We start from the raw sequence: 26,080 nt of genomic DNA on the forward strand, positions 1-26,080 counted from the left end.
CTCAAAATAAATAAACATTAAAAAAAAAAAAAGAATGTATGTCCTAAGCTGTAACATTCAAACTTCCAGCTTTGGGGTTGGACATGTTGGTTGCCCTACTGTTTGATTTTATGCTAAAAAGAGAACAGTTCTCCATTCAATGTCTATCTTTGATCAAAATATACAGAAATCTCCAACAGATCCACAGAATCTTCTCTTTTTCTCAGTGACCTACTAATATGAGTTAAAATATTTTATAGAGTAAATATCAAGAGTGAGAAGTGAAAGCAACTGGCTACAGAAGTGGCCCAAACAGGTCAAACTATCCAATTACGCTGGTATAGCTTGGTCAAAGATTGCAAATAATATCTTCATGTAGACCAGTGGGAATAAGCATGCATATTATTAGTGACCTTAAATACTGTTTATTCCATACATTTAAAATTTCAGATGTCTTTTTGATATTAATTTATCTGAAGTTGGTGGTCCACACGTGTGCCCAACACAAAACCCACTAAGTAGTCCTCAGATGCTGAAAGTTGGACTGCTGTTTTCTTAGTGTTGAATGAAAGACTTTCAACGCTCTGACTCCACTTTCTTTTCCTGCCTTAATGACCACCGCCCTCTCCATGCCCTCTCTCTCCCTTCAGTCCAATTACTGCCATTCTGAAAAATGTGTCTTGCATCTGTCTGCCCTCAGATCATTCCTCTGCTTGGAAGGCTTCAACTCTCCGTTTTGACCTTTCAGAACCCGACCCTAGAACCTCAGTGGAATGTTTCTGTTTTCCCTAGTCACTCAGCCAGCAATGCTGTCTAGATCCTAAACATCTTTAGTGTATATCCTGTTTCAAGTCCTCGTATAATATGCATCACCTGCTCACGTGTCTGCATACTGTTTCACAAAAAGCAAACTTCCCAAAGGTGGAAGCCTTATCATCTGTGATGAGGAACAGGCTCTGGAGTCGATTGTGTTTGAGGCTTTGCCTGATTTTAGTGTAGTTCTGTGACCTTTCACAGGAGACTACCTCCCTTTGTCTCAGTGTCTTCTTGTCTAAAGTAGGAAATATAATAGTTTTCATCTCATAGGCTTGTGAGAATCAAATGAGTCAGGATAAGGAAGCACATCGTAGAACATGTGGGCAACTTCTATTTATAGCTGGTGACCCTGAGTCATTCCTGGCATTTATTTTGACTCTGTATGCACCGATAGGTACAGTGATCACACTTGGTCCCCTGATTGTGGGTATTCATGGTGGTGATCAGAGTGATATTGACATTCCTTTGTATACGGTAGTTTCTCTGAAAAACTTGTGTGTGATCCAATACGGAAAACCATAACCAGTCTCTATGATTAGGGAGATAAATTCTATATTCTTTGTTATGAGGGATGGCATTTAGAGATTTTTAAAAGAAGGTAATATTTCGTACCCTTCTATTTCCTTGTGCTTTCATAGTTCTAATTAAGAATTAGAAATGTCCTAAATTTCATAGCCCCTCCCAGATTCAGTTTTTTGGCATTTCATTTCTACCTTCTTCCTATTAGTAAAAGGTATGAGGAAAATTTAATAGTGTTGATATTGTTCAAAAACATAAAATCTACCACTTGGTAACTACATGTAAACTACAAGAATTTAATTTTAGGTGAGCAGGAACCCAAGAGCAACATAAAAGATTCCTGGTAAGGGGGTATCTGGGTGGCTCAGTTGGTTAAGTGTCCAACTTCGGCTCAGGTTCTCACAGTTCGTGGTGTTGAGACCCGTGTTGAGCTCTGTGTTGCCAGCTCAGAGCCTGGAACCTGCTTCATATTCTCTCTCTCTCTCTCTCTCTCTCTCTCTCTCTCTATCTCTCTCTCTCTCTCTCTCTGCCCCTCCCCCACTTGCACTCTGTCTCTCTCAAAAATAGACATTAAAAAAATAAAAAAGATACTTTATTAAATCAGTATTCACCAAATATTCATTTGTTCATTGGAATTCAAGACACATTTCAGATATTCAAAAAAAAAAAGATTGGTGAGAATTAATCAGAACTATTTCTTATACAAGAAATGGCAAAAAAGAGTTTAAGATCCTTTGAAATGTCAACTTTGCTCATTAAAAAAGTCCATCATTTTTCCTTTGTTACTAGAAAGCAAAACTGTTACAGACCTTTGACCTTCTGAAGTCACCTCACCATCTAATTTAGTTCATGTCACTGAGTTTGGCCATATTCAAACAGTAACAGCTCAGCTAATGGCAAGCCTCCCTTTTATGTCTGACCAGCTCACAAAAGTTTTTATAAGGTCAGACTTAAGTGTGACAATGGTATTCTAATATGGAGTCTGACTGTTAGTGATTAATTTAACAAATATATAAGCTCTATTCTTTCATATTACAAAGTTCTTGTAAACAGCCAGCCAGACTGCGGGAGAGGTGCTGTTTGAGCCGCCACAGACAGGTGGAGGAAAGAGACTCCTGGCTGTGTGAGAGGAGTACATAGCATTCAAGCAGAATTGTGACGAATGAGAATAGACTTCATAGAAAACTGCACTGTTTTATGAGGCCCCAATGCCGAATTGAAGTTGCATTAAATGACGTGCCTAGAAAGATTCCTTTTGTTACCAGAAAAAATTATTCAGCTTGCTTTTACTAAACCAATTCTGGGAACAATGACAAAAATAGATTGGTTCTTTAAGAGGCACATACTAAAGATTTCCAGAAGGGTAGGACATCAGGCAGGAACACAATTTCCTGTCTTCCTCTCCAAAGCCTGTAAATGTAGCCAAATCCCACTGGTCTTGCTTCCTTCATTGTCATGACCCTGGAAGAGCTGCCCCTCTGTTCTAACATGAATCACTCCACAGTATCCTATATCTTTCGTGCTTCCTCGGGATTCCTATTCCTTCCATTTTACATCTAACAAATTTCCCTTCCGCTGATGACTTTACTGTCAGCATCACCATCTAGAAAGTTTTCCAGGCCATCATCCTAGACTTTATAAGCTTCTCCTCGCCCTCCCAACATCCGATATCTAAAGGTATCCGCAGATGACCAAGCCCTGCCAATGTCACCCCACTAAAATCTCTAAAATGCTTTCATTTCTTTTTATTATCTTATTTACTCAATTCAAGATTATATCCCTAAGCAACTAACAAATAAATATAGAAAGTACGTTTTTAATGGAGTGGTTGAAATAACAAGGGCTCAAACCAAGGCAGGGATCATGAAAAGGCAAAGGCTGTAATGAAAATCGCCTCAGAAGTAACATTGACCAGATTTGGCAATTTCTACACATATAGAAATTTCTATTTCTGTTATTGAAAGGGAATAATTAGAAGTGATTTTAAGATTTCAGTCTGAGTGAAGATTGGAATGATGTGGCCATCTGGTTCTGACAGGAGGTAAGGCATCCATTTTTGGAAGGTTGAACTGGAGTTATCTATAGGGCATCCATGAATAGATCTATAGGAAACATTCAGGATTTGGGATACAGATTTCAAAGGAAAGTCAGAGCTTAAAAATAAAGATTTAGGCATCATCATCCAAAAAACAAAAAACTAATCATTGCAGCCATAGGCAATGAGAAATGCAGTTTATTGAGAATGAAAGCTAAACAGGAGAGTTGTATTAGCTTTTAAACAAAAGTAGAGAAAGGGAGCTCTATGAAGGATACTGAAAAAGGCTGGCCAAAGGGGCTGAGGAAGGGAAATGAGCTAAAGAAGGAAGGGTTTGTTCTAAGTGATTTGGTAATGACTTCTGATCTACAGATGTTTCCTGATGGGTTTTTCTCAGCTCATTTATTGACCTAGACAAATCTTCTGTTCTAAAGATACAGGATGTCAGCCTAGCAAAAACAAAAAGCTTTTGTTCCTTTTTTTGAAAGAATCATCTCTCAATTATGGAAATCCTGAAATTCTTATTAAAACTCAATTTGTGGATTACCTGGGAGTTCCATATAATGTCCATACCATTGTATTGTCCCTGTTTTTATAGAAAGGAATGTAAAGTGCTAGAAGTTTAGATCAAGCTTTCATATAATTTTGTAAAAATGGTGGACTTAAAAATTGTACAAAGGGTGCATAACATGACCCAATATTCTTCTCAGTTATGCATCTGTTACAGGAAAGATCTGTAACAGATGCATAACTGATTTATTTTATTTTATTTTATTATTTTATTTTTATTTTATATTATATTTATTTTACTAACTCCAGTATAGTTAACATACAGTGTTATGTTAGTTTCAGTAATTCCTTACATCATTGAGTGCTCATCACAACAAATGTACTTCTTAATCCCTGTCACCTCTTTCACCCATTCCCTCTCCCTCCCCCTTTGGTAATTCTGTTCTCAATAGTTAAGAATCTGTTTCTTGATTTGTCTCTCTCTCACTCTCTCTCTCTCTCTCTTCATTTACTGATTTGTTTTATTTCCTAAATTCCACACATGAGTGAAAGCATATGGTATTTCTCTTTCTCTGATTTATTCTGCTTGCCATTATACTTTAGCTCCATCCGTGTTGCTGCAAATGGCAAGATTTCATTCTTTTTTATGACTGAGTAATATTCCACTTTATATATCCTACCCCTTTATCCATTCATCATTTGATGGATGTGTGGGCTGCTTCCATAAATTGGGTATTGTAAATAATGCCACTATACACATAGGGGTACATGTATCCCTTTGAATTAGTGTTTTTTTTTTAAATTTATGTTTATTTTTGAGAGAGAGACAGAGACAGAGCACGGGTGGGGAAGGGGCAGAGAGAGCCAGAGACGCAGAATCCAAAGCAGGCTCCAGGCTTTGAGCTGTGAGCACAGAGCTTGATGCAGGGCTCGAGCTCACGAGCTGTAAGATCATGACCTGAGCCGAAGTCGTATGCTTAACCGACTGAGCCACCCAGGTGCCCCAATAAATTACCATTTAATCAGAGCTTAAGGATATTAAGAATTAAGAATAGTCTTAGATTAGGAAAGATTAGCAATTTCTGGGTTATAGGGTAGCTCTGTTTTTAACTTTTTGAGGAATCTCCATACTGTTTTTCACAGCAGCTGCACCAGTTTGCATTCCCACCAGCAGTGCAAGAGGGTCCGTTTTTTCCCTCATCCTCACCAATACTTGTTTTTTTCTTGTGTTTTTGATTTTAGCTATTCTGACAGGTGTGGGGTGATATCTCATTGTGGATTTTATTTTCTTTTCCCTGATGATGAGTAGTATTGAGCATCTTTTTAAGTGTCTTTTGGCCATCTGGGTATCTTTTTTGGAGAAACGTCTGTTCATTTCTTCTGCCTATTTTTAATTGGATTATTTATCTTTTGGGTGTTGAGTGTTGTTTTTTTGGAATATAAAAATTTATTTATTTATTTTAATATGAAATTTGTTGTCAAATTTGTTTCCATGCAACACCCAGTGCTCATCCCAACAGATGCCCACCCATGCCCATCACCCACTTTCCCCTCCCTCCTACCTCCCATCAACCCTCAATTTATTTTCAGTTTTTAAGAGTCTCTTATGGTTTGCCTCCTTCCCTCTCCATAACTTTTTTTTTCCCCTTCCCCTTTCCCATGGTCTTCTGTTAAATTTCTCAGGATCCACATAAGAGTGAAAACATATGGTATCTGCTTTCTCTGTATGACTTATTTCACTTAGCATAACACTCTCCATTTCCATCCACGTTACTACAAAAGGCTATATTTCATTCTTTCTCAGTGCCAAGTAGTATTCCATTGTGTATATAAGCCACAATTTCTTTATCCATTCATCAGTTGATGGACATTTAGGCTCTTTCCATAATTTGGCTATTGTTGAAAGTGCTACTACAAACATTGGGGTACAAGTACCCCTATGCATCAGCACTCCTGTATCCCTTGGGTAAATTCCTAGCAGTGCTATTGCTGGGTCATAGGGTAGATCTATTTTTAATTTTCTGAGGAACCTCCGCACTGTTTTCCAGAGCGGCTGCACCAGTTTGCATTCCCACCAACAGTGCAAGAGGGTTCCTGTTTCTCCACGTCCACTCCATCTATAGTCTCCTGATTTGTTCATTTTATTCACTCTGACCAATGTGGGGTGATATCTCAGTTTGGTTTTGATTTGTATTTCCCTGATGAGGAGTGACGTTGAGCATCTTTTCATGTGCCTGTTGGCCATCTGGAAGTCTTCTTTTTTTTTTTTTAATTTTTTTTTTAACGTTTATTTATTTTTGAGACAGAGAGAGACAGAGCATGAACAGGGGAGGGTCAGAGAGAGGGAGACACAGAATCTGAAACAGGCTCCAGGCTCTGAGCAGTCAGCCCAGAGCCTGACGCGGGGCTCGAACTCACGGACTGCGAGATGTTGACCTGAGCCGAAGTCGGCCGCCCAACCAACTGAGCCACCCAGGCGCCCCTGGAAGTCTTCTTTAGAGAAGTGCCTATTCATGTCTTTGGCCCGTTTCTTCACTGGATTATTTGTTTTTCAGGTGTGGAGTTTGGTGAGTTCTTTATAGATTTTGGATACTAGGCCTTTATCCGAAAGATTTTGGATACTAGCCCTTTATCCGATATGTCATTTGCAAATATCTTTTCCCATTCCGTGGGTTGCCTTTTAGTTTTGTTGATTGTTTCCTTTGCAGTGCAGAAGCTTTTTATCTTGATGCGGTCCCATTCATTTTTTATTTTAATTTGGGTGTTGAGTTTTATAAGTTCTTTATATATTTTGGATACTAACTCTTTATTGGATATGTTATTTGCAATTATCTTCTCCCATTCCTTAGGTTACCTTTTAGTTATTTTGATTATTTTCTTTGCTGTGTAGAGGCTTTATATTTTGATGTAGCCCCAAAAGATCATTTTTGCTTTTATTTCCCTTGCCTCAGGAGACATATCTAGAAAAATGTTGCTATGGCTGATGTCAGAGTAATTACTGCCTTTGCTCTCTTTAGGACTTTTATGGTTTCAGGCCTCATATTTCGGTCTTTGATCCATTTTGAGTTTATTTTTGTATATGATATAAGAAAGTGGTCCAGTTTCATTCTTTTGCATGTTGCTGTCCAGTTTTCCCAACACCACTTGTTGAAGAGACTTTATCCTATTGTGAGAGATTAATAGGCCATATAGTTGTAGGTTCATTTCTTAGTTTTCTGTGTTCCATTGACCTATGCCAATGTCCTACTCTTTTGATTACTACAGCTTTGTAATATAACTTGAAGTCAGGAATTACAAGACCTCCAACTTTGCTTTCTCAAGATTGCTTTGGCTATTTGAGGTCTTTTGTGCTTCCGTATATATTTTAGAATTTTTTGTTCTAGTTCTGTGAAAAATGCTGTTGGTATTTTGATAGGGATTGCATTAAATGTGTAGATTGCTTTGGGTAGTATAGACATTTTAAAAATACTTGTTCTTTCAGTCCATGAGCATAGAATGCCTTTCCATTTCTTTGTGTCATCTTCCATTTCTTTTATCAGTAGTTTATAGTTTTTCAGAGTACAGGTTTTTCACCTCTTTGGTTAGGTTTATTCCTAGGTATCTTACTGTTTTTGGTGCAGTGGTAAATGGGGTTGTTTTCTTAATTTCTTTCTGCTTCTTCAATATTAGTGTATAGAAATGCAACAGATTTATGCACAATTGACTTGTGTCCTGCAACTTTACTGAATTCATTTATCAGTTCTAGTAGTGTTTTGGTGGAGTCTTTTGAGTTTTGTCTATATAGTGTCATGTCATCTGCAAATAGTGAAAGTTTTACTTCTTCCTTGCTAATCTGGACACTTTTTATTTCTTCTTCTGGTCTAATTGCTAGGGCTAGGGCTTCCAGTACTATATTGAATAAAAATGGAGAGAGTGGGCATCCTTGTCTTGTTCTTGATCTTAGGATGATGTTTGCTATGGTTTTTTCATATATGGACTTTATTATGTTGAAGTGTTTTCCCCCTAACCCTACTTTGTTGAGGGTTTTTTATCATGAATGGATGTTGTACTTTGTCATATGGTTTCTCTGCATCTGTTGCAATGATCGTAGGGTTTTTTGGTTTTTATCCTTTCTCTTGTTGATGTGATGTATCACTTTGACTGATTTGCAAATATTGATCCACCCTTGCATTCTGGGAAGAAATCCCACTTGATCATGGTGAATGATTTTTTTTTTAACTGTACTGTTGTATGTGGTTTGCTGGTATCTTGTTGAGGATTTTCTATGTTCATCAGAGATTTTGGCCTATACTTCTCTTTTTTTGGGGGGGAGGGAGATGTCTTTATCTGGTTTTGATATCGGAGTGATACTGGCTTCATGTAATGAATTTGGAAGTTTTCCTTCTTTTTCTCTTCTTTGGAATAGTTTGAGTAGAACAGGTATTAATTCTTATTTAAATGTTTGGTAGAATTTGCCTGTGAAGCTGTCTGGCCCTGCACTTTTGTTTGTTGGGAGGTTTTTGATTACTGAAAATCAGTGCCTTTAAATAAAATACGAAGTTGTTGACATTATGGTTGACTGTTGAGCCAAACTGACTCTGGAAATATTGCATTCATATTTCCTGAAATTACAAATTGCCAATTTTTATAAGCCATTTTGAGGTATGATATACAAAAACCTCTACATCTTCAGTGTTTACAACTTGATGAGTTTGGAGATAAGAATACACTTATGATCCATACTACCCAAAACAATCAATTCAATGCAATTAAATTACCTATTCCTATTGAAATACCAACAGCATTTTTCACAGAAGTAGAACAAATAGTACTAAAATGCGTATGGAACCACAAAAGACCCTGAACACCTAAAGCAATCCTGAGAAACAAGGGCAAAGCTAGAGGTAGCATAATTCCAGACTTCAAGGTATGCTACAAAGCTGTAGTAATCAAAACAGTATGGCACTGGCACAGAAACAGACACTTAGATGAGTAGAACAGAGTAGAGAGCCCAGAAATGAACTCACAATTATATGATCAATTAAATACGACAAAGGAGACAAGAATATACGATGGGGAAAAAGACAGTTTCTTCAATCAGTAGTGCTGGGAAAACCGGACTGCCACATGTAAAAGAATGAAGCTTGAACACTTTCTAACAACATGCACAAAAGCAAACTCAACATTAAAGACCTAAATGTGATACCTGAAGCCATAAATATCCTATAAGACAGCATAAGCAGTAATTTCTTTGACATTGGCTATAACAACATTTTTCTAGATATGTCTCCTGAGGCAGGGGAAACAAAAGCTAAAATAAAGTGTTGGGACTGCATTACAATAAAAAGCTTTTGCACAGCAAAGGAAACCATTAATAAAAGACAAAAAAGCAACATACTGAATGGGAGAAGATATTTGCAAATGATAGATCTGATAAGTGGTTAATATCCAAAATCTATAAAGAATGTATACAGCTTAACACTGAAAAAAAACAAAAACAAAAACAAAAAACAAACAAACAAACAAAAAAACCCACCACCAAACAATCCATTTAAAAAATGGGCAGAGGACCTGAATAGACATTTTTCCAAAGAAGGCATGCAGATGGCCAACAGACACATTAAAAGAAGCTCAGGGCACCTGGATGGCTCAGTTGGGTAAGCATCTGACTCTTGATTCTGGCTCAGGTCATGATTTCACAGTTTATTTCAGGCCCCCACCTTGGGCTCTACAGTGACAGCGTGAAGCCTGCTTGGGCTTCTCTGTCTACCTCTCTCTGTGCTCCTCCCCTGCATGCTCGTGCTCTCTCTTTCTCAAAATAAATAAATAAACATTAAAAAAAAAGTTGTTCAATATCACTAGTCATCAAGGAAATGGAAATTGAAACTACAATGAGATATCATCTTATACCTGCCAGAATGGCTAAAATAAAAAAAGACAAGAAATAACAAGTGTTGTTGAGGATGTGAAGAAAAAGGAACCTTCTTACGCTGTTGGTGGGAATGTAAATTGGTATAGCCACTGTGGAAAACAGTGTGGAGATTCCTCAAAAAATTAAAAATAGAAATGCTGCATGATCTAGAAATTCCACTACTGGGTATTTACTCAAAGGAAATAAAAATACTAATTTAAAAAGATATATGCACCCTATGTTCATTGCAGCATTATTTACAATAGTTAAGATATAGAAGGAACTTAAGGGTCCATTAGGAGAAGAATGGATAAAGAAGTTGTCATATATATATATGTATGTATATATATACATATACATATATGTATACATATACATATATATGTATATGTATATATGTGTATATATACATATACATATATGTATACATATGCATATATATGTATATGTATATATATATATGTATATGTGTGATATATATATGCAGCCATAAAAAAGGGTGAGATCTTGCCATTTGTGACAACATGAATGGACCTAGCAGGTATAATGCTAAGTGAAATAAGATGGAGAGAGACAAATACCATGTGATTTACTCATATGTAGAATCTAAAAAAAAACCCAAACAAATGAATAAACAAACAAAAAAGAATCAGACCTATAAATACAGAGAACACACTGATGGTTGCCAGAGAGAAGGGGGTGGACAGATGGGCAAAATGGGTGAAAAGAAATGGGAGGTACGGGCTTATAGTTGTAGACTGAAAAAGTCACAGGAATAAAAGGTATAGCATAAGGAATATAATTCATGGTACTGTCATAGTGTTGTATGAGGACAGGAGGTAGCTACACTTGGGCTGAGCACAGCATAACATATACAGATGCTGAATCACTATGTTGTACACCTGAAACTAATGTAACATTGTGTCTACTGTGCTCAAATAAAAAAATTGTAAAAAATGCATTCATGAAACCATCACCATAATCAAGGCCATAAATTTTTTCATCACCTACAAAAATTTCCCTCTACCCCTTTCATTCATTCATTCATTCATTCATTCATTCACCTTAAAAAATTATGTTTATTTATTTTTGAGAGAGCAAGAGAGGAAGTGGGAGCAGGGAAGGGGCAGAGAGAGAGAGGCCGACCCAGAATCCGAAGCAGGCTCCAGGCTCTAAGCTGTCAGCACAGAGCCTGATGTAGGGCTCGAACCCACAAACCATGAGATCATGCCCTGAGCTGCAGTTGGATGCTTAACCGACTAGGCCACCCAGGTGCCCCATTCATTCATTCATTCATTCATTCTTTTTTATTAAAAGTTAAAAAAAATTCTTTTGTGGTAAATTATTTTTTTAATGTTTATTTTGGGGGGGGGAGGGGCAGAGATAGAGGGAGACAGAGAATCCCAAGCAGACTCCGTGCTGTGAATACAGAGCCTGATGCAGGGCTTGAACTCACAAACTGTGAGATCATGACCTGAGCCAAAACCAAGAGTCAGATGCTTAACCAACTGAGCCATCCAGGAGCCCCTTTTGTGGTAATTTTTAAAATAAAGATGGAAAATTCTGAATTCTGAAGGTACATTCCAAACAACAGCAAATTGATCTTTATTATTATTTTTTTTACTGTCAGAAAAGAATATAGCAAAATAGTAATAATTGCAATATAAGAATGCATGGTGGTAATTGACTTTCCATTGTGCTTATCAAAAGGATTTGCATTTTATAATTATTGTAGCCGTCATCACAAGCATGTGCTGAACTGATTCTGCTAGGATGCTGTTTTCTGGTTGCTACCATTCTCCTTGGTAGTAACAGAGTGTGTGGAAAATGCAGGGGTGTGGATGAGATTCACAGTATCGCCAGAAGCAATTTGAAATTGGCTAGGCAGAAGCATGACCTATTTTTTTTTTTTTTTTGGTCCGTCTTTTCTGATCTAGAAAATGTTTGCATTAACTCTCATTCCCAGCTGGAAGCATTCCTTTATTATGACTCAGTGGATCAATATACATTGGGAGCCATGAACTGTGATAGGTGGCCTGACAATCGTATGAAAGGCCTCACTGGTTTGAGTGGAAATGAGGTTGCTTTGTGAGAGGCAACTTTCTTTTTATCAAAAAGGACAATTTAGAACTTTCCATTATGCATTACAAATAGAAATAAGATGGAGATAAACAGAGCAAAATGATGTGCTTTTTTCCTCTTCTGCCTGCACTTCCCCACCTTTCGCATCCTGACAGACTGGATCCTGCTCCCTCAGCCTGGGGTGATTTTTATCTTGGTCAAGCCGGGGGAATTGCCTGCTCTTTCTCCTGTGGAACAATTAGTGGCATGTCATTTTAGAAGTTATTTTTTTCTCAGTGACAAAAATCACAAGTTTATAACCATAGGTTAAAATCAGATTAATGAATAGAAGTGCTTGATGGGAAAAATCGCCAGCAATGGCTTGTTACACTTACGTCTGTTTGTTTTCTTCACTGTTTGAGCACAATCCCCAAATTAAATATGTTGAACCTTGATTTGTTCTATATAAAGAGGTAAAGAACTCATTTAAAACACCTGTAATAATTGAGCATAACTCAAAACATCCCAACGTATGTCAATCGCTGGCCAAATTAGTGGTAATGTATCACATTTTTGACATAAAACCCGTAAGAGCATATTTTTTTCTCTGTGTTTTTCATAAAAACAGAACTCTTGTGTGCTCTTCTGTTTGTACATAGGCCAGGAGCCAGATGGAGCTGGCTAGGGTGCTTGGATGTTAGAGGAAGCAATTCATTTGTGTAGCAAAAGGGTCTGCAACTCAAAGCATTTCTAGAATTGAATGTGTGCATGGGGGAATATTGTACTTGCTGGCTTCAAACACTAAATTCTATTTGCATCCCACTGCCCCATGCTATTGTGGAACAGTATATCCATTAAAAGCAGTGTGTATGTGTGTGTGTGTATGTGTGTGTGTGTGTGTACTATATATATATATGTGTGTGTGTATATATATATGTATATATATTGTATATACATATATACTATAATGTAATTATTATAATTATATATATGATATTTTACATATATATAATTTTTTTTGCTTCTGTCTAATTTGTACCAGTTACTACTGTGATGCCTACTGAATTTTGAGCGATTTTGCTCTACAGTGCAGATCTGGAGTCCAGAATCTACTGCACATATGGCAGGATGTTTTTTGAATCAGATAGAAGCATTCATCCTGGTTGACCACCCATCTACACATGCAAATAGCCTTGTTTTTCACAATCCACATACAGTTTTATAAAATCATACTTTGCATAAAATGTATAATCGGCAGCTTTGGGGATATTAGGCACTTAAACATTTACTCATAAAGATACTACAGTACATTAACCATTCAGATCTGAGATATTAGTTGATCTGATTTTCTCAGCCAATTTCAGATCTCTGAGTTTGCAGGTTATGTGAGTTGAGGAATAACATGGAAACATGACATATTTTTTCAGTATTGTCAACACATTAGCACAGGTGAGTATTGTTTTAATTGGGGGGTGATCCTATTTGCTTTTCAGTTTAGAGACTCTTTCCCATATATGCCCACAAATCAGTTCACCTCAAGCCCTCTGGTGACTGCTGGGTAGAGTAGCCTCCTTTGATTGTGTCAATCCCTTCCAGATAAATGTTCAGACTTTTTTTTAGCTCATTTTATTTATTTTGAGAGAGAGGGAGAGGGAGAGAGAGAGGGACAGAGAGGAAGAGAGAGAAAGAGAGAGACAGAAGGGTAGATGCAGAGGTGGGGGGAGGAGAGAGAGAGAGAGAGAGAGAGAGAGAGAGAGAGAGAGAGAGAGAAAATCCCAAGCAGGTTCTGTACTCACAGTACAGAGTCCATTGTGGGGCCTGATCTCATGAACTGTGAGATCATGACCTGCCCTGAAATCAGACTTTATGATTTCCTCATCTTTCCTTTAGTTCTTTCCAAAATGATGGTTGGCATATGAGGAACTCAGATGATACAGGGCACGACTGGGTAGCAGCTCCCCCAGCATATGTTGGTTGTCATGTTGGTATTTACCACAAGATCGTTGGCTGGATCCTTTTATACCTGTCAGTGATATCTGCTGAGTGTGGTTGGGTTGGTCCTAACCCTACATGTTTGTTGTAATGCATTGCCAGTTTTAGTGGCCGATCCCTCCCTTGATTGTTTTCTTGGCCAAGGTCATCACCTTTTGCTGAAGGAGTCCCATGACACCTCTTGTTGCTATTCAGAGTCTATGAAGCTGGCTGTGACATTCTTTGGTTAATAAATGGAACAACTGTGCAGTCATCTCTGGGTGATGTCACTACCATGAAGAATCCCTCAAGTGAGCTTCTAGTCAGACCCTCATTCACTTCTGAGCATTGCTCTTTATCTTCTCCTCCTGGACTTTGATTGTGGAATGGTTTCTAGGGAATATAATTCATTAGACAGAAAGATGAAAAACACATTGTTCCAATTAAAAAACTCCCAGTTATCTCCTGCCAAAGAAAAATCACACTAGTACAGACTTCCAGTTACAAAATAAAAAAAGTCATGGAGATTAAAAGTACAACACAGGGAATCTAGTCAATAACATTGAAATAACATTGTATGGTGACAGATGATGACTATGTTTACTGTGGTAAGCACTGTGTAATGTATAGAATTGTTGAATCACTCTTGTACACCTGAAACTAATATGATATTGTATGTCAACTATACTTCAATAATAGATAAAAATAAAAAAAAACAAAAGAATAATTGCACGGATTGGGTAAAAAGACCAGACAGACTTTCAGTACCATAGCAATGAAGGTCAAGACTATTGCAATAGAGAAGAGACATTGAACCCAACTCTGTTGAAACAAAAGAGAGTTTGTAAGCTCTGGGTTGAGCCAGTAGAAAAGTACTGGAGAACATTAGGCGGGGACGTTGGTCATTGTGATCAGGTGTTTGTGTTTGCTAATTGGCGATTACAGAAATTAGACTCATGCCCTCCCATAGAGACTTGGAAATGAGGCACTTTCTTGATGACTGCATTTCAAGGGATGACTCAGGTCCTTGAGAAAGACATTCTTGGATGATAAACTTGGAACGAGGCTTGAGGAAGATTTATATCTCAGGGGGCAGAGAAATGGTTTATAGTTGCAAGTTTCCTAAATTAAATGCTCTAAGAAAAGGGAAGTCAGGCACTTCTAGTTGGGAAGGACCCTGTGTAAAGTTTAGTCAAGCTTCTGAGGTAAAAGCTAAGACTATCATGGTCACAAGCATCGCTAATAGTTTTTCCTGCTGCTTGTAAAATAAAAGTTTCCACAATGAAGTATCACTTAAAAAGGAATAAGTCATGGAATTAAATAAAGCACGTATATTCAAGACTGAACTCAAAAGTACCTAAGCCTAGAGGTAAACATATCTCCATAATTGGGAATATGATGTTATCTTAATATGTCTTAGCAGTTTTTACAAACTGAGAAAGCATTAAATGATTTAATCAATCAAATGCTTGGGATTGGTTTTGCACTTTTTACCTTTTTGATTTACTGTGTTCCAGTAATGCTGCCTTTTGCAGTCATTATGTGGAAATGATGTCTGTTGGTACAAGAGAGTGACTTCAGTTTTTTGACCCAGAAGGAGTGATATGAGGACATTTGGCTCATGACAGCTTATCATCTCTGTCTGGCTAAGGAAGATAAAAAAAAAAAAAAAAAGGAAGGTACGGAAGCAAAAAATGGTTTTTAAACCTCTGGGATATTGTCAGTATGTTCTTTTTGATGCATGATGTCATTTACTGAAATGACCTGTCTCACTGCAATAGATCTAAATCGAAACTTTTAGAAAAGCATCATAATGGGCTTAGAAAGCAAAACATGAGCAAGTCCTGATTATCGTTTGAATTTCTAGACATCATGTGCTAAAAGTCATTTTCCTAAAATGACTAATTTGAGTGAAATAAAACTTGCTGGCACAGAATTTAGTGTTTTTATAACTTTTTCCCAGCTTTCCAGAGTAAATTTGGCTGTCACAAAATTTGCAAATCAAATATACAAATCAAAATGCCCGAACAGAGGAAGGGTGTAAATATTTACTTTTCAATCCACTGAATTATTAAAGATTTCAGAAATGTTTGCTCTGGCAATACATGAAGTAGGATGGAAAGTCAGTCTGCCAATTTGCCGCGAGGGAAACACGGATCAACAGCAAAGAACTGAAACCTCAGAGAACTGAGCGAGGTATTATTAATTTAGAGCCTTTCTGGGGAAATGAAGTGAAAAGCATCTTTTTCACTGTATCAAAAATCCAAAAACAAAGCCATAAGTACATCTAGGAAATGTAGTTTACAAGTGATTAAACTGTATAACTTTGGGGCAATTGGTAGTGTGTGTGTGTGTGTGTGTGTGTGTGTGTGTGTATATACTTGAGCTTTCTCTTTGAGAACCTCACTGAAAATACCTCGCTGCAAAGAAACCTCATTTGGCTCCAGTTTCCACTTTGTCACTAATTTGGTATATGAATTTACACAGTCTTATTATACCTGGATGGCTACAGATTTATTTCATTCCTTTATGCAGTACATAGTTACTAAGCATCCACCGTGTGTCGGGCCATGTGCTAGACACTTAGGATCTATCTGTGGGTAAAACAGGCAAAGACTCTTGGTCTCATCAAGCTTATGATCTAGTAGGTCAAGATAAAAGATAAAGAATACATGTAATAAATAAGAAAATCATATACTATGTGTAAAAGGAAGTCATATACCATGTCAATTCCTGTCAAAAAGAATGAGAAAGTTGTTTTGGGTAAGAAAAATGGGAACAATATTGTTGGGTAAGAAAAATTGTGGCAAGGGAGGTCAGGGGATACAGGCCTCTATGGGAAGGATCAGATCCAAGCAAAGACTCGAAGGTGGCAGGGATGTTAGCCCAGTGTATCTCAGAGGGGAGCACTCCAGGCAGAAAGGATCACTTCGCACAGCAGGGACTGGGAGGTAGGAGAATGACTGGTGTTTGTGCAGGGAACCTCAGGGAGGGAGGCCCTTGCTGCTGATGGGGAGTGAACTGGGAAGAAGAGGCTGGGCAGACATGGGCGGGAGTGGTATAAGGGGGCAAATCAGATAGAACCCTGTGGGCCATATAGCAATGACTTTGTCTTTCACTGTGTGTATGATGGAGACTTACTGCAGTGTTTTGAACACAGGGATAATATTTTAAGCCTGTTACATGGAGAATGGAGCCTCCATGAGCTAGGGAAGAAGCAGAGAGACTTCTTGGGTGGCTTCTGCAAGAATGTAGGGTAAAATCATGTGCCTTGAGCCAAAGGAGTACCAATGAAGATGGGAAAATAGTCTGATGCTGGAGAGGTGAGAAGCACCAGTAACATTTTCTCTCGGAATGGTTATGTGGTGAAAAAGAGGCGAGTCAAGAATGACTTCTTTGTTGTTACTCTTCTGAGAAACCAGAAGGATGGAATTATCATAAACTGGGCTGGGGAAGGGTATGAACAGAGTAGGCCTGGGGGAGAGAATGATGTTTGGTTTGGAACATGTTACAGATATCAAGTTGAATGAAGCTCAGGAAGGAGATGTGGGGTGGAGATTAACTCAGGGAATTATTGGCATGTGGGTAATGCTTAAATCCACGAGGTCAAGAGAAATCATGAAGGAGTGCACATTGACAGAAAAGAACCAGGGCAAAGGACTGAGCCCTGGAGCACCTCAACCCTCAGAGCTGATAAGAGATAAAAAGAACTAGCAATGGAGACTGAGGAAGAAGGACCAGTAAGCTGAGGAGAAAATTAAGAGAAGGAGGTCTTGTGAAAATAAGTGAACAAAGTATACCGAAGCATTGGGAAGGGCCGGAATATTCAAATGTCTCTGGTGGGCCAGGTGGTAGGAAGGCTGAAACCTGAGCATTCGATTTGGTGACGTGGAGTTCTCTGGTAGTCTTGAGAAGAGCAGCTTCAGTTGAGTGGTAAAGAATGAAAGGCTGGTTGGAGTTGGCTGGAACGAGAATGAAATGAGAAGAATTGCAGAGCTTGAGTGTGGACATCTTATTCAAAGAACGGTAACATAAAAAGGAGAAAAAAAAAGTACAGAAGAGTCAAGAGAAGCTTTTTTTCTTTAAAAAAAAAAAAAGAAGGAAAAACAACAGCATGCTTGTACATCCGTGGGAATGATCCATTAAAGAGAAAAAAAGATAACGAGGCCAGAGAGAGGGGAGAATCGCTGAAGCAGTGGACCTGAGCAGGTCCATCACAAGTGAAGGGGCGAGCTCATGCCCTGTGGAAGGAACTAGAAGGCACAGGAATGGGCTCGGGCGCTGACTGTGCCAGCAGAGCTCCGTCTCACTTCACCTCCCACCTCTGCCTCCCTCTGTGTTGGCTTCACTCAGGCAGACTTTCCAAAAAGATCGCTGCTGCAGTTTGATTCCCGAGTCCCATCCTTTCAGCTTTCTGAGCAGAGAAAAGGATCTCTCCTTCAGTAGTCCCGACAGAATCCTGGAATTGCGCCACTAGCCTGGCTCAGGTGATGCGTCCATCCCTGGGGCCAGGGGAGGCAATGCCAAGATTCCAGAGTGTTCTGTGAAAAAAGACCAGCAAATTACAGCATCAATAGCATCGTGTTTTCTTCTTGGCAAAACAAGCAAACACACAAAAAAAACGACAAAAAACTAAGCTGGTAACAACACAAAGTTGTTAAGAGTTCTGCATGGTGACCCAGGGACACTGCAGTCCATTTAAGGGAGCCAAACAAATATTGGCACAATGTTCTTTTTGTTTCCTTACATTATTGTAATGTAATGTCAAGATCAAAATGATCCGGGCAAATTTAGACTCTTGGGGGAAATCTAGTTGACATGTGAAAAAAAAGTAATTATCTTAGAAGGAAGCTTTCCTATGACAATTTTAATTAAGCCAATCATTTTTGTAGAAATGTATGTGGCCTAGTGGTGGCTAGGACTGTCATTCAATTGTGTTCACTGTGCTTTGTGTCCTTGAACATTTGTGTCTTTCTACACTTTAAATATTGGGAAAGAAATATGGCTCCTTCTTTCTGAGCAGTTTGTACTTTTACGAAGTTGACAAAACTCTATGCCACATCATCTCCCTGATGACCACCAGGAATGGCAGGCATGTCATTTTTAATATTAGTAGGGGATAGAGGTGATTCTTTTCTCTATTTTAAGGCTTCAACCAAAAGTATTTTTTTCTTCAGTTTTTCTTTTCACTTTCCCGAAATTGTAAGATGTGTCTCTATGAGCAGAACTAATTATTATTGATATCTGGCAAATGGGATATATGGATATTAAATTTATAATTCAGCCAGGCAGTTACTTATAGTTAAATAATATTGAATAAGGGTATCTGCCTGGCTCAGTTGATAGAGCATGTGACTCTTGATCTCAAGGTCCTGAGTTCAAGCCCCCCACTGGACGTGGAACCTACTTAAGATGAATGTTTAAAAAAATTAAAGAAAAATAAATAATATTGAATTTATAATTTAGATATATTCCTGGGATAAAATTCACCACTATGGGCAATGACAGTTGTATAATTTTTTCAGGGGTAAAGAACTGAGAAGGAAGTGACTTTTAAAATGAGATCCTCAGGGGCGCCTGGGTGGCTCAGTCGGTTAAGTGTCCGACTTCAGCTCAGGTCACGATCTCGCGGTCCGTGAGTTCGAGCCCCGCGTCAGGCTCTGGGCTGATGGCTCAGAGCCTGGAGCCTGCTTCCCATTCTGTGTCCCCCCCCCTCTCTCTGCCCCTCCCCTGTTCATGCTCTGTCTCTCTCTGTCTCAAAAATAAATAAATGTAAAAAAAAAATTTTTTTTTAAATAAAATGAGATCCTCACTGAGATTTAAATTATTTTAAAAATAATTTCTTATCCACATTAAAGTGATTTGTATAACATTTGGAAAAATTTAATTTGCATAATATTAGGAAAATTTACTTAGCCTCTGTAAATATTTTTTTAAGTTTTATTTGAAAAGAAGAGGTGTTAAAACATTTCATTTCACTAGATAATTTTAGTAATTAAGCTTAATATGGTACATAAAATTTCTAGAGTAGAGTATTTGACATACAATAGGCACAGACAATTTATAGTTTGCTTTTCTTTCCCTATAATTCACAGCCACATATTTTATAGAAGCAAGTTCCCCAGGAAACTGATGTTTAAATTGGTAGGCACCCACTGGGTGCCTCAGTGGGTTAAGCACCCAACTTCGGTTCAAATCATGATCTCTCAGTTTGTGGGTTGAAGCCCCACATTAGGCTCTATGCTGGCAGCTTGGAGCCTGGAGCCTGCTTCAGATTCTGCGTCTCTGTCTCTCTCTGCCCCTCCCCCACTCACACTCTGTCTCTCTCTCAAAAATAAATAAACATTTTTTAAAAATTAAAAAAAATAAATAGAACTGGTAGGCAAGAGATGCTGTGTTTGTGGTCATTCAGGAACTAAATATTTTCAGAGCTGAATTTAGTGCTGTGATCATAAATCTGTATTTGGAGTCAATACTGATAATAATTGTTCTATAATTCAAAAAGTAACAACTGCCATGTACCCACATGCTTGCTGTATGTGAGAGAAATCAATAGGCACTTTAATATGCTTTTTGAAATTAATTCTCAGAGCAGTGCTACAACATTTAGTTTAAAAGTCTCACCAGTCGGGAGGACTTTCGTTTTTAAATGTGAGTTTTCAGGCTGTGATACGAAGAGTCAACAAATGTTTTTGTTTGGGTAGATTTATGACACTTTACTATGCCAAGTGTCAGTGATGAGGCCAAAGAAGGAGAAAAAGGAGGGTGGAATAGGAAGAAAATGAGCTGAGGGGACAAGACTCTTGTTTTTATCTGGTGGGTTATGTGTCAGTAACCATGGACGAGGTGGGGTTCTAAAGAGATGGTCTTTGGTCTGTAGGTATTGGCCTACTGTAATGGTGAACACATGGGCATATTAAAAGCATCGTTAAGAACGAATAGTACTTGACCAGCAGCTAAAAGTTTTGATTAATAAATAAAGTGAGGAATTCTTTTATTTTAGAGTAATTCAGACTTTACCATTGGCTGGAGTTAGCCCTCATTTCTTCCATGAAAAAAGTAAATACGACAATAGCATGGCTCCGGAATGCTGGGTGGTTTGGTAGTGGCCATACGGCTGCTAAAATATAACGTCAGCTTTTATTTCATGTCTGTTGTTCCTACTTGTCACCACAGGCTGCCAGTACCAAAGTATGTCACGTTCTACCTATATCTGTACCTATGTCTATACCTAGAAGTTTGCATTTTCCATATTCCTCTTCGACATTTGTTTTAGAATCAGAACAAGGATATCACTCCATCACACACTTAGACCATGTGCGTCTGCAGAGCTAAAACAGCTTCAAACCCTGTGGGGAATCTGTGGATTCCCTGGGGCCGATTTCACTTGGTAAAGCCCAGGAGCATCTGAATTTCCATGACTTTATTGGTGTACCTCTTTAATGATATAGCTTAATTTGCATATCAGTAGTACCTTTTCACCACAGGTGAGAAATTGAAATGTTCAAGGTCAATTAACTGCGAATGTTTCAAGTCGGGTAGTGCAGCTGTAACAGTGAGCGGTGCTGGGAAGAGGGAGCGGTCAGTGAGAGGTGCCTCTTTCTCCTGATGAGAATTGATGATCCAATTTTAACTCACCAGAATCATGCTGATTCTTTTTTCCTTACTGTGCTCCTCTCATGTGCTCACTTTTTAAATACTGGTCTATCAAGGAGTGTCAAAATGCTGGAGAAAGATTATGAAATTCTATATTGAAAAAGTGTATAGACCATTGAAATTAACTAGAAAGAGCAAGACACAAAATAATCAGTATTTTCCCAGAGGTATAAGCTACATATAGACAAAATTCCGAATGTCGAAATGTCAGGTTAAAATGATAGCCAGCCGGGGGCCCTTCATTCACTCTTTTCCAACTTTTCTATGTATGAAACAATGATATGGGGCGCCTGGGTGGCTCAGTCGGATAAGCATCCGTCTCTTGATTTTGGCTTAGGTCATGACTTCACTGTTGGTGAGACCAAGCCCTGTGTCAGGCTCTGTGCTGACATTGAGGAGCCTGCTTGGGATTTTCTCTCCCCTCTCTTTCTGCCCTTCCCCCCCACCCCACTCTCTCTTTCAACCAAAGTAAATAAATAAACTTAAAACAAATTTTTTTTAAATGGTAAAAAAAACAGAGAGATAGGCAGTAGTAACAGTATAAGAGGACTGAGGATGCTTGGTTAGCATTAGACCTCAGGAAACTTTCAACTTCCAAACTTGGAGAGATCCTTAGGAAGAATAGTAAGATTTAGAAGGACAGTAGAGGGAAATAGTTACCCATTCACCCCTCCCGTCATGTCCCCGTACTTCAGAGATACGGTCTTTGTTAATTCGAGGGAGGAAAATTGGCTCAACCGCCCCGTAGCTAAATTCTAGGGTTCCCCTACCTCTCTCAGCACCATCTTTTCTACATCCATTGGGAGCTTCCAGTTCCCATTGATCATAACAACATGAGAGGCACTGCAGGTCCTGGCTAAGAGCACCATGCCTCTTCCTGCTCTGCAGGTGACAGCCAGGTATTCAGACTCTCTGTATGTGACTTATCCTCTATTCAATAGGTTGCTCTGAGAATTAAATAACCATGTCTTCACAGAATGCCTGACACAAAGTACTCACTTGCTCAATAAATACTAAGCGAATTCTACCACAGTAGAATAAGTAGAAAAGGTAGGCTGGAGTTTCATTACATCCTGAGCAGTGAAATATGGAGGAAGAGTTGGCTTGGCTTTAAAAATAATGCCGTGGGAACAACTCCCACTGAGGGTTCAGGAATTTCCCGAGTTATTTGTGGCAGGCTATAATTCAAGATGTCTTCAGATCAGTCTTCCTTCTAGATAACAGGCTGCAAGAGTAAGAGGTGCCCCTTGTGGACAGCAGAGCTGTGCTGGAGAAGTGACACCAAGACACCAGAAATGCAGCCAGAGCATGTGTCTGCCAACAAACCCTCTTGCTCAAAATATGAGAGTATTCTTCTCTAACCTAAACGTACTAGATGGTATTGGTGGCCGACAGAACTCCACCCATCCAGGTTACTGGCCCAAACCACAGGTTCTTCAAGGGCAAATACAGAGAAAATTAAAAGTAAAAACAAGCCAACCAAAATTACTGTATGTATAACATTTTGGATGAAAAAGAGAGAGATGTGGAATGGAAGACATTTTTGAACAATGACTTCTTCCAAGAAAAAAAGGAAATTTGAAAAAAAAAAGTCTCATTCTAAAGACAATGTAGCGAATAACTTGGTAATCATACCCTAATACCAGTAGGAGTTAGCATTATAGCATCAGGATAGGATGTTGTTGTCACATAATTCCTTTTTAATATACTGTATTGACTCAGTTTTGAGCCTTACGTAGAGGATGGTCTGCCCTCTTTCATGAGCAGCTGATTATATCCATAATCTGCCCCCTTCCCTTGTTGGGCTTACAGCCTCAAGGTGGTGACAAAAGAATGTGGGAAAGAAAACATGTGCTAATATTCTTACTTGGGGTGTTATATATTAGATGTTACATTTTAAAAGATACTGAGTATTAGATGATTATGGATTTAAGAATGCGTTAAACCCTGTTTCATGCCTTTTACAATGATTACGTATTACTTACATAATTATCAATGTGAATATTACTTAAAATAAGTAAAGTCCCCAAATAAGGCTTTTTTGTATTAACTGGAAGAATGAAACATCTTAACAAGACATCCAGTAGTCACATCTCTAATATTCTGGTGTGCAGTGAGTAAAAGGAAACACAATAAGTTCGGCTCTACCCACACTTCCTTGAATATACAATAGGTTCCTATTTTTCACTCTTGAATGCTCAAGCACACCTTACTCTAGGACCTTTTCCCTGACTGCCCCTCCCCCACCTCTTACCTCCCCCCCTTACCCCACCTCCCCACCCGGCCAGGATAGAACCAGTGGTGTGTTGGTGAATTGGTTGGGGTGGGAATGGGTGCTGATCTGTAGAGTTTGCCAGTTTCTGTGGTTTAAATACTCCAACCATGGTCCGTTGCAAAAGTGGCTATATTCGGCAGTCAGCTTGCAAAATTCCTGAAAATTTAAGGGCCTCTCCTACACTGTTGCCAGCCAGCTCCAACTTTCTAGTGGATAGAACTCTCCTCCATCATCCGTTGTATTATTGTTTCCTGCACATGCCTCACCATTAACATTTGTGTTTCAAGCATGCTTTTCAATGTCTGTCCCTCCTATAAACCCATAAACACAGTGAGGATAGGGACTATCCTTTTTGACCACCTGTATTTTCAGGCTTTATGCTATACTTCTTTCTCTATGCCACAGTGTGAACTATGATTGAAGGTCGAACCATCACCTAATCATGTGTGTGGGCAGTAACCCTCCTAGTTCCAAGTGTAGACACGAATGTCCACTTATCAAATTAAGCACTTTGAACGTTCAGTAGAATCTCAGTTCTACCCCGTGTTGGGAGTTACAACACCTAGAAATGAACATAATTAACACAGGCTTCATCCATTTATACTAAATTCTTGTTTTTCTATATTATTCTACAATTATGAGAAGTTTCATATTTTGGAAATTTGACTTTATTAAATTCCATACAGGAATACAGTCTTACTGGCATTTCTATCCAATAACAGATTTTTAACTAATCTTCTTCCTGTTGTCTTCTGTTTCTATTTTCATAAAAGGAGCTGGTGGCTGGTCTCCACTTGTGTCAAACAAATACCAGTGGTTGCAGATTGACCTTGGAGAGAGAATGGAGATCACCGCTGTGGCCACCCAAGGGGGATATGGGAGCTCCAACTGGGTGACCAGCTACCTCCTGATGTTCAGTGATAGTGGCAGGAACTGGAAACAATATCGACAAGAAGACAGCATCTGGGTATGTTTCTTTAACAGAATGCATAGTCTCTCAGGGAAAAGAAGCAGAGTCATCCCTGTGTGTTGTTTACGAATCTCTTAAACTAAGTTGAGAAACAGAATCTTGGGAATTACTTAGAAAGCATTTTTCAAGGAAAAATGAATTAATATTCATTTTCTATTCTGTTTCATGGTATAACTTTTGAAAATACTAAAGGTGAGTGAACTTATCTCAGGGACCCCAGAAACTGAAAAAAAATCTTACTTGTCCACTACCTAGTGTGGAAGTCTAAGAAATAAATAAAACCTATCATTTGTTTTTAAGTTTTATCCAATAACCTAGTGGTTTTTGCATGGTCTTCATTTAAGGTTGGTTGACAGAATTTTTTCCTTTTATTTTCTCTGATGCCTCTGAGATTTCTGAACATCTCCTTCTCTCTCTAGTATTTGGAGGTTGGTATATATAATATTTGGAGTATTATATATGATATAAACATATATATATGTTTTTGTATATAAAACATATATGTTTTGTATATATAAACATATATATATGATTTGTATATAAACCATTCTCTAGTCTTTTAAAAGTGTGTAAGTGTGTAAAACGCTGCATGTTATTGGCAGGGGCATGGCTCCTTAAGAGAGACTGACAAGGAGGCAGTTTGCAATATGGCGGGTGGTATTTGTAGTTGGCTGATCACATATAAACACCTGGTGGAAGAAGGAAGCTACAGGCTGTTTGCTTGGTGGTGAAGAAAGGACTTCTTTGCTAGGACAAGGGTATTGGTTTGGATCTTATGTGGACCAGGGACAACGTGCTGCAGTCAAAGAACTTTCTTTTTTTTTCTTTTCCTCTGGCTGAGCTGCTGGAACCAGAGAAAATGAGTAACTTAATGAAGCATCATTCTTAGCACACAGATAATTTAGAAGCCTATTTGGGCACATAATGATAATTTTCTTTGATCAGTCAATTGCCTCTCTTTTGAAAGTTCCTAGAACTCAGTCATACATTATCAACTCATTGAAGAAATGGACTGCGATTTACTCACCTTTGTGTCTCTGAAGCATTTGGTGGCCATTCAATGCGTGTTTATTGATGTAAATTGAATTGAGAAGAAGTAACCCTGCTCTTTCTCTAGAGAGAACAACAGTTGGGCTGGAAGAAGTTGCCTATAAGCATTTTTAAGAAAAGCTGCCTTAAAATCCTAAGCAGGCTGAAGCGTAGAAGAGCAAGAAAAACTGGATATTACGGTTGAATTAATTTCATGAGAACCATTCAAAGTAGGGATAAAATAAACAGTAATTATGAACCAATAACAATGAAAGCTTAATGAGGTATTTATTTTAACTAGGTGTTTGGATTATCCTTTACTCTTTTTCTCAATTAAGCATTGGGTTTTAAACTAGATAAGTAGAGGTT

At 38.4% G+C, this 26,080-nt stretch overlaps 1 protein-coding gene across 1 annotated transcript in view; it reads left to right on the forward strand.

Annotated features, from left to right (window-relative positions):
• The window catches only part of CNTNAP4 (contactin associated protein family member 4), a 253,985-nt gene that overhangs the window by 52,540 nt on the left and 175,365 nt on the right, over positions 1–26,080 (forward strand). Inside the window, exon 3 of the mRNA XM_043599720.1 lies at positions 24,486–24,679. Within this exon, the coding sequence (XP_043455655.1) occupies positions 24,486–24,679 (194 nt within the window). The remainder of the gene's footprint in view (positions 1–24,485; positions 24,680–26,080) is intronic.

The sequence above is a fragment of the Prionailurus bengalensis genome, chromosome E2 (assembly GCF_016509475.1).
Source record: "Prionailurus bengalensis isolate Pbe53 chromosome E2, Fcat_Pben_1.1_paternal_pri, whole genome shotgun sequence".
NCBI lineage: Eukaryota > Metazoa > Chordata > Mammalia > Carnivora > Felidae > Prionailurus > Prionailurus bengalensis.